Source organism: Gekko japonicus, unplaced genomic scaffold (assembly GCF_001447785.1).
Source record: "Gekko japonicus isolate JY-2015 unplaced genomic scaffold, Gekko_japonicus_V1.1 scaffold4782, whole genome shotgun sequence".
In the NCBI taxonomy this organism is placed as follows: Eukaryota; Metazoa; Chordata; class Lepidosauria; order Squamata; family Gekkonidae; genus Gekko; species Gekko japonicus.
In genome coordinates, this window is record NW_015171034.1 from 30,359 (window position 1) to 39,920 (window position 9,562).

Here is a 9,562-nt window from a genome sequence, read left to right on the forward strand (position 1 = left end):
CCCAGTTTGAACATCTGGCATTTCTTGTTTCATATATCATAATAGTCTTAGGCTGATTTCGCACTAGAGCCGCCTCGATGTTGCGCCGTCGTTTGCCCCGATACTATTGGTCAATTTCACACCCGAAGCCGCGGGGCTGCATTTGACCCGCGGCTTCGCCCGATTTCCTCCGCAGTTTCGTGATCCTCAAAATCCAGAGATGCATTTAGACCTGATGGATAACAAGTGTTAAGTTTGAAAATCCAGTACGCCTCCCTGCGGAGTAGAACCTGACGTATCTTGCTATCTATAAACAAGATTCCGATACTTCCTGAACCCCAGCTGCTCGGGAAAGATCAGCTCCAGGAAGGGCACCAGGACGCCAATATTTGAAGCCGCGGAAGGAAGCCGGATGACAACTAGCCCGGGGTGCTGGTAGGCAGTCACCACCCTGTAGATAATGTGGCCGAAGGTGTGTGTGTGTGTGTGTGTGTGTGTGTGTATGTGTGTGTGTACACACACACACACACACACACACACACACACACACACACACACACACACACTGGGATTCGGGAATATCAACAAAACCTGAAATTTTTCAGGTTCAGTACATCTGAACCCGAAAAATACCAAAAAAAATATAAAAATTGTTGCACACCCCTAGCTGGAAGTGATGTCACGACACTGGAGTTTTATTTATACATTTGTTTATTTCATTGATTTTATTTACATCCCGCTTTTCTTCCCAACGAAGACCCAAAGCGGCTCATGTCATTCTCCTCTCCTCCGTTTTAAGCTCACAACGACTCTGTGAGGTAGGTTAGGCTGAGAGGGTGTGACTGACCCAGTGAGCTTCCGTGGCACAAGTCAGAATTCAAACCTGGGTCTCCCAAATCCTACCCCATACACCATGCTGCCAATAAACCCCCCCCCTTTTCCCCCTGCTGCTAAGCTGAGCGGCAGTGGTAACGAAAAAACGGGGGTCTGGAAGTGTCCCACCAGAAACCTGGCAAGCCCGAGTCTGACCTCAGCCCCCGCCAGATTCTCACCTTTGGCCCCTGCGAGGGGGCCAGGAGGCTCCAAGTCAGGTTGGGGTAATAAAGGCTATAGAGCTCCGGGGACGCTGAAACCATCTCCACATGGAAGCGGTGGCCGCCGAAGACGTAGATGGCATCGGTGCCTTCGTGGTAGACCGCCGAGTGCCCGTACAGACCTCAAGTGGAAACAGCAGCAAGAAATACTTAGCTCTCTAAGGGGTTATACTTCAAGGTTCCCTTCTGCGACCCCAACCCCCGGTTACCCCCAGAGCGCCACACTTGGGGTTCGTGGATGCGCTACCTGTTGGGGGCGTCCCAGCCTGGTTCCCGGCATGCCAGCTCTCCAACGCCACGTTATATTCCAGCAGTTTCTTGTTGAAGCCGTTCTCCGGAGAATAGCCACCGATCAGGAGCAAAGAAGACCCCTGCCGGGCTGTGAGCGTGTGTCCCGCCACGGCTGGGATCAGGGGGTCCTGAGGCGATAAGAACAACAAGAAAGTGATTGTCAGGACCCAGATAAGCGGGGTGAGGAATTGACTGAGGGGTCGGCCCCCTTCTCTCTGCCTGCCTGGTACTCTGTGCTTCTTTAGAGTGAGCAGAAAGAACTGGGCATCAAACGATAACTTACCACTGTCACCCCTACATCTCCGATCAGGTTCATTTATTTACAGGGCTCCTTTTGTAGAAAGAGCCCAGCAGGAACCCATTAGCATAATAGGCCACACCCAACACCAGAAACTCATTAGCATATTAGGCCACATTCCTGCAGAAGTGTGGTTATCCAGCCACACCCATCTTTTGCTTGTTTTTCTGTTTACCTTGTTTGTTGTCAAAACCCAGGGCCTTTTTTGAAGCAGGAACTCCTTTGCATGTTAGGCCACACACCCCTAATGTAGCCAATCCTAATGAGTTTCTGCTGTTGGGTGTGGCCTATTATGCTAATGAGTTCCTGCTGGGCGTGGCCAACTCGGGAGCCAGCCGGAACTCCGTTCCTGTGCGTTCCTGCCCAAAAATAGCCCTGGATTAAACTCTTTTATAGTGCACCTCCACTGGGATAGCAGGTAACAGAGCTATTCTCTCTGTGCAAAGGAACTAGGCATATCTGCCCATTCTTTCCTCCCCTCTTTGATGTGGCCTTGAAGCCTTTGACACATGCAGTCCAACATAACGAGCACAATCAGCATGATCAGCTTCAGAGCTGCTGGTAAAGAATATAAAATTTTGCTTTATGCTAATGATACCCTCCTGGCATTCACTAGTCCCATGTCTGCTGTACTTCTTGTTAATGATGTACTTTGGAGCAGTTCACTACATTTGTTTATTTCATTGATTTTATACCCGCCACTAGATTTGGTTGATTTCAATATGTCTGATATTTTTCCATTATGTATAAATCCCATAACTTCTTATACCATAAGTTCAATGTTGGTTTACTTTCTGATTTCCATTTTGATGCTATTGTCGTTTTGGCTACAAATAACAGTAAAGCTATTCTTTTTCTTTGTATATTAGATCAATCATTTATTCATTTATTTTCATTTGTAGCCTGCCTTTCTCATTGGCACTATTTAAAAAAATATTTTTAATTATTTTTTGTTATAAATCAAACTCGCAAACAGAAAGGAATTTTTTTCTAAAAATAGGCAACAGTTAAGCACAGACCTATTTTTGGATACCTGTAAACATTTTCATTCTTGTAGACTGGCCCCGTTGTTATGATTTTTTTAAAAAAAATTATTTCTCTCTGGGACACGAGGCAGAATACAAGCACGACAGAACTCTTCAGACAAACAGGAAGCTGATTCACAAAATGTGAGAACGTTTGAACATTTAAATTTAACAGCAAAGAGTCCTAGTAAAACAAAGCTATTCATTCAATCAGACAGTGGGTTTTTGTTTTTATTTTAGAAGAAGAAGAAATTGGATTTATACCCTGCCCGTCACTACCCAAAGGAGTCTCAGAGCGGCTTACAAACTCCTTTTCCCTTCCCCTCCCCACAACAGACACCCTGTGAGGTAGGCGGGGCTGAGAGAGCTCTGACAGAAACTGCTCTTTTTCAAGAACAGCTCTGATGGAACTATGGCTTGCCCAAGATCATCCAGCAGGTACAAGTGGAGGAGAAGTGGGGGAATCAAACCCGGTTCTCCCAGATTAGAGTCCGCCGCTCTTAACCACTACACCAAACTGGCTTTATACATTTATACGCTGCCTTTCTCCCCCGTGAGGACTAAGTGGCTCACATCATTCCCCTGTCCTCCATTTTTGTCCTCACAACAACCCTGTGAGGCAGGTTAGACTGAGACAGTATAACTGGCCCGAGATCACCCAGCAAGGTTCCATGGCATGAGTGCGGATTCGAACCTGGGTCTCCCAGATACTAGTCCGAGACCCTTTACCATTACAACACGCTGGGTTATGAATGATGATAACAACATCTGAGTCTGAAAGCAAAGGTTCCTGGTAAAACAACATCGTGCCATGGGGCTGGGGTTGAAGAAGTAGGGAAACAAAACATTTTGTCCCTAACAGAGGTCCCCTCCTGAGCTGATCCCTCTACAAGAATGTCCACCAGAAGAATTCTCTTTGGGACTTTTTGCTTAGAGCCAGGTTGGTGTAGTGGTTAAGAGTGGCGGACTCTAATCTGGGAGAACTGGGTTTGATATAGATAGGGACTGGTATAGATAGGGACTCCGGGGCAAGGCGGTCTTTTGGTGGCGGGGGGGGGGGGTCAATAGTGTGAGGGCTCCTAGTGCCCTGGCCCCACTGCTGGACCTCCTGAGGGCACCTGGTATTTTTGGCCACTGTGTGACAGAGTGTTGGACTGGATGGACCACTGGCCTGATCCAACATTGGCTTCTCTTTATGTTCGTATTCCCCACTCCTCCACATGCAGCTGCTGGTGTGACCTTGGGTCAGTCACAAGTTGTCTCAGAGCTGTTCTCTCAAGGGCAGTCCTCGAAAGAGCTCTCTCAGTCCCACCTACCTCACAGGGTGTCTGTTGTGGGGAGGGGAAGGGAAAGGAGATTGTAAACCGCTCTGAGACTCCTTTGGGTAGTGAAAGGCGGTGTATAAATCCAATCTCTTCTTCTTCTTAGCGACAGAAGTGTGGGGGCCCTCCTGAAAGCCTGATAGGCAGACTGTCCCATAACACAGGAGCTGCCACAGAGAATGCACATGGCTCTATTACCCCCATGCAGACAATACAGGTTGTCGGTCTCCCAAATGGTTACACGCTCCCAGAAACACCTGGCCAGCTCAACGATTGGTCAGATCCAGTGGGCTCGGGGTCCGAAGTTAACAGAGACCCGTCAACGGTCTGAGCGAGGCAGTTACCTGCACGAGTCTCCACTGCAAGGTGGTGAGGTTCAGCAACCAGAAATCGCTGGCCACCCCCTCCGCGGTCAGCCCGCCGAGCACGTACATGGCTTTGCAGGAGGGGATGTAGGCGGCGGCGTGGAAGTAGCGAGGATTGGGCCCCGGGCCCCTGTCCTCTGTGCCGGCCAGCATCTGAGTCCAGCGGCGTTCGGCGATGGAGTATCTGCGGAGAGATGGTAGCCTCTGCTGTCACAGAGGAAAGCAAAGGGGGAGGGGAGGTGTCCGGGGAACTGGTCTCCTCTGGGGAAAAGCGTGCCCCTGCATCTTTACCTGTACACGTTACCCAACATCCCCTCTCGCAGCGACATGCCCCCAAACATCCAAAGCGTGGAATCCGGCCCCTCCACCATGGTGTGACCCAAACGATGCAGGAACCGGCTGGCTGTGTCCTGGAGAAGGAGGAGTCAGATAACAGAACAGGGATCCCCAACGTGCCCCCCGTGGGCACCTGGGCACCCGCCAACACCTTTCTTGGTGCCTGCCAAGTGTTTTCAGAAAATGGGCACTGCCAGGTGGGGCTTTTGCCCAGCAAGGTTTCATATCAAGAGTTTTCAGCCAAACCTTAGGAAGAACTTCCTGACAGAGCGGAAAGTGGAACAGGCTTCCTCAGCAGGTGGTGGGCTCTCCTTTCTTGGAGGTTTTCAAACACAGGCTAGATGGCCATCGGACGGCAATGCTGATTCTCTGAACTGAGGCAGATGACGAGAGGGAGGGCAGGAAGAGTTGCCTCGGTGCTTAGGTCTCGTGGCCCTTCCTTACACGCCCAGGGAAATGCCGGTCGCCCCTTTGGGGGTCAGGAAGCAATTTTTCTCCAGGCCAGTTTGGCTGGAGATCCTGGAGGTTTTTTGTCATCTTCTGGGCGTGGAACAGGGGGTCACTGGGGGTGTTTGCGGGAGGTATTTGTGAATTTCCTGCATTGTGCAGAGGGTTAGACTAGAGGACTTTGGTGGTCCCTTCCAACTCTATGACTCTCTATCAGCCACTGGAGATTTGATTGGCTGTGCAGGTTTCCTAAACTGTTGCTTTGGCGGCAGCTGCCACCACGGCACCAGGATCTGCGCTGTGGGAATGAAGGAAACCTGAGGCAGCCATTCCGTGACTGGCTCCGCCTCCTGGGGCAGCCATTTTGGGGCTGTGCTCACCACACCCTGTCAGGATTCCAAAGGTGCCCCCAGGCTCAAAAAGGTTGAGGACAGTTAAGATTCATGTAAGCATTCTCCGGGGAGGGGGGGGAATCAACCCCCAAACATTCCCCCGCTCACATACAAGTCTGCTCTCTAATCTCTCATGCAGAGGATAACCCAGAAGCTGCCATGCAGGAGGTTACGCCCGGCCTCTGCTTGGGTGGGCCCGGGAGAGGGGCGTCACTCACCGCCGTCAGCTGGGTGTCGATCAGGGTCTCCCAGACGATCTTGCCAGCATCCAGTGGGATGGAGCAGTCCGCCCCGGCAAACCCCTCGCTGCAGACGCACAACGCCAGGCTCTGGAGAGAGGGGCGGAGAGACGGGAGAGACACGGGAGGGGGAATCAGGATCCCTTCTGCGCCAGCGTTGCTCTGGACCGGCCTGCAGAGGCTGCTATGGATGCATCTAGTCTGGGTTGAAAATGTCTCCGGGGTCAGTGGGCTCCCGTCGTCCTCTGGAAACTACCCAAGGCCCCCTCCCGCAACCAGATCTGTCCCCATGAACACTGCGGCCCGAACACAGTCTGTTCATCTTTTGTAAGGAGCCCTGAGTGACGTGACCCTCTGCGACAGCTGTAGATTTTGTGCACCAACAGTGGGGGGAAAAAGCCATTTGAGTACCAAAGAAAGGAGAACACTCTGGATCTGCCTGGCAACTGTCGACCTCACCCGGAACGCCCCTCTCTCCTCTCTTCCCATTGGCTGATCTAGCACAGGCATTCCAGAGTGGCGTCCGAGAGCTCAGCGGTTCTCCCTGAGCCGCCTTCTTCCCCTGACCGAAAACCTGCCCCCCCTCCCCTGGGGATCACTCACCCTGTTGCAGACCCCTTGCCTGGCGTGGGCGCTGCAGTTGCCCGGGCAGACCTGGATCTGGCAGTTGGGCCCCGTGAAGCTGCCCTTGCAGACGCAACGCCCTTCCTGGCACTCCTGGTTGGCGTGGCAGTTCGGCCGGCAGCGGTGGACCGTGTAGGTGGCGTTGAAGCCCGAAGACTCGCTGGAGTTGGCCTCGTAGTAGATGACGAGGAGGCCTGCGGAGACGGGGCCCAGCAGAGAATCAAGGAGAGAAACTACTGCGGTGGAGCCGTGCTATGCGGGTGGCCTCGAACGGGTCCCTCTCTCTCAAGGAGGACTTGTGCAGCACAAAGACGTCCTTGTCCCCCGTGCAGTTGGCATGAGGCACTTGCGTGCATTTACTGCAACTTTTTTGGAAACTTCCAACAATACCTTCTGAACAAGACCTAGTAGTGAAGACTATGGCAAGTGCGGAAATGGATAAATTGGCTTTGATGCTAAAAGGGCAAATGGAAGACGATTTCGTCGGACTATGGACTCCCTTTTTACGACTGGATAAGGAAGAAATGTAAAGTCGTGACCTTTTTGATAATATAGTATGAAGACGCCTTTATGAAGTTTTAAAATTTCACAGTCTATCCTTCTGTAATATGCAGGGCTACTTTTGGGCAGGAACACACAGGAACGGAGTTCCGGCTGGCTCCCAAGTTGGCCACACCCAGCAGGAACTCATTAGCATAATAGGCCACGCCCAACAGCAGGAACTCATTAGGATTGGCTACATTAGGGGTGTGTGGCCTAACATGCAAAGGAGTTCCTGCTCCAAAAAAAGGCCCTGGGTTTTGACAACAAACAAGGTCAACAGAATAAGAAGCAAAAGGTGGGTGTGGCTGGATGGCCACACTTCTGGTAACACGGGGGTGTGGCCTAATATGCTGATGAGCTGTGCTGTCAGGGGTGTGGCCTAATAGGCTAATGAGTTCCTGCTCTTTGGTATGGCCTATTATGCTAATGAGTTCCTGCTGGGCTTTTTCTACCAAAAAAGCCCTGGTAATATGAAATGATAAGTAGAGAAGATTTATAAGCAAGAAGACATTACTTTTGATTCCTTTCCTTCTCTGTCCGTGTGTACCCTAAAAATTTAATAAAGTACATTATATATAAAACAAGGCACTTGCATGCAGCTTCAAATGTCTCTCTCCCCTCCGTTTTCTCACAACGAGAACCCTGCGAGGTAGGTTGGGCTGAGTGTTTGGAACAGGCCCAAAGTTGCCTGGTGAGCTTCCGTGGGAGAAGTGGGGATTCGAACCTGGGCTGACCAGAGCCCTAGTCTGACCCTCTATCCACTACGCATGCTGGGGATTCTGGGCTCAAATTCTGCACAGTCCCAGATGTCTCTCGCCACCAGAGGAGGGAAGCCGCTCCTCACCTAACGCCTCCCATCCCAGACATCTGACCGGCCACAGTCAAGATACAGAATTGTTGGATTTGTACCCCGTTCTTCACGTGGCGTCTCAGAGCGCCTTACAGTCTCCTTTCCCCTTCCCCTCCCCACAACAGACACCCTGTGAGGTAGGTGGGGCCGAGAGAGCTCCGAGAGAAACTGCTCTTCAGAGAACAGCTCTGAGAGAACTTGTGACTGACCCAAGGTCACCCAGCTGGCTGCATGTGGAGGAGCGGGGAATCAAACCCAGTTCTCCCAGATTAGAGTCGGCTGCCCTTAACCACTAACCACAGGAGGGGGCCCTGATCTAGCCCAGCAACTCTACTGAGTGCTGGTTGCCCATGGGGATTCTCGCCGTCCTCCCTTCGCCACCCTTCCTCCGCCAGGCTTGGCTTACCCGAGAGAGCTTCCACCATGACGGGTCGGGGACGGCCCTGGCCACAGAACGCCCCGATCAGCGTGCGGTCCAACTGGATCAGGCCCGTGTTCAGGAAGTCAGGCAGACCGTCGAAGGCATAGACGTAACTGGTCTAGGAAGATGGGTGAAGAGTGGGGGCTTAGAATTCTTGTCCTTAAAAAGGAACTCTGTGGTTGTTTGAAAAATCAGACCTGACCTCCCCTCTCCATGGGCGGTGGAAAGGGGCATCTAGGCACTGCTGACTCATGGCGAACCCTGTTACGTTTTTTTAAAAGCTGATATAGAGAATAATAGAAGAGATTGGATTTATACCCTGCCCTTCAGTTCCCGAAGGCGTCTCAGAGCGGCTTACAAACCCCGTTCCCTTCCCCTCCCCACAACAGACACCCTGTGAGGTAGGCGGGGCCGAGAGAGCTCTTTCAAGGATGGCCCTTGAGAGAACAGCTCCGAGAGAACTTGTGACTGACCCAAGGTCACACCAGCAGCTGCATGTGGAGGAAGGGGGAATCAAACCATGCTCTCCCAGATTAACCTCTACACTGAACTGGCTCTCGGACATGTGTATATATTCATTTTTTATTACTGAATGCTTCAGTAGGGGGGGCTGCAAACTGTAAAAACCGGTTCAGCTCGTGACGGAAGCAGAAAGGTTAACGTCTGTTACATAACCGGGGGAGGGAAGGGGGGGGCTCCTATCCATTCTCTTACTAGTCTTTTGTGGGAGGGACAAAATCGTGAGATATGAATGACATAGAAGTGGGAAACGGATTTCAAAATTCCTGGCTATCGCATTTTTATCAGGGGGGGGGGCAGACTTCAATAGGCATGGGATATTTGGGAGGTGGGGATAGTTGCCAACTCCAGACTGGGAAATCCCTGGACATTCAGAGTTGGCATCCCATCTCTTCTGAGCACCCCCAAAGCTGCCGTGTTCTCTAGGGGAACTGATCTCTGTAGTCTCGAGATCAGAGCTGTAACTCTGGGACTGTAGCCTGGAGATCAGAGCGGTAACTCTGGGAGAACCCCAGGCCCCTCCTGGAGGTTGGCAACCCTGGAGCCAATTTAGGGGGAAGACGGAAGGAAGCCCACGCCCCCTTCCCCACCCGGAACTCCTGTGTCGTTTGTAAAACCGGAAGCAGGAAAACTATCCTCCCGTTTCTAGGCTACTCTCCATCCCCAGAGGGACCACACAGCCCCGTAGCTAGGGACTTTTGGGGGAGGGGGCCATGGGGGGGGCCGGCAGCTAATTTAATCAAAAGTTCCAGGTAACCCTCCGGTGGCGGGCCATGCGCTTTCTCGGCCACTTCACCGGGCGGGAGGACGATGCGGG

General features: G+C 51.9%; 1 protein-coding gene across 1 annotated transcript in view; it reads right to left on the minus strand.

Moving 5' to 3' along the window:
• The window catches only part of MEGF8 (multiple EGF-like-domains 8), a gene marked incomplete at its 5' end in the record, with an annotated part of 69,628 nt that overhangs the window by 27,661 nt on the left and 32,405 nt on the right, over positions 1 to 9,562 (minus strand). The window contains 7 exon segments of the mRNA XM_015419040.1: positions 1,032 to 1,195; positions 1,321 to 1,492; positions 4,354 to 4,558; positions 4,666 to 4,784; positions 5,768 to 5,878; positions 6,392 to 6,606; positions 8,212 to 8,344. Coding sequence (XP_015274526.1) covers positions 1,032 to 1,195; positions 1,321 to 1,492; positions 4,354 to 4,558; positions 4,666 to 4,784; positions 5,768 to 5,878; positions 6,392 to 6,606; positions 8,212 to 8,344 — 1,119 coding nt within the window.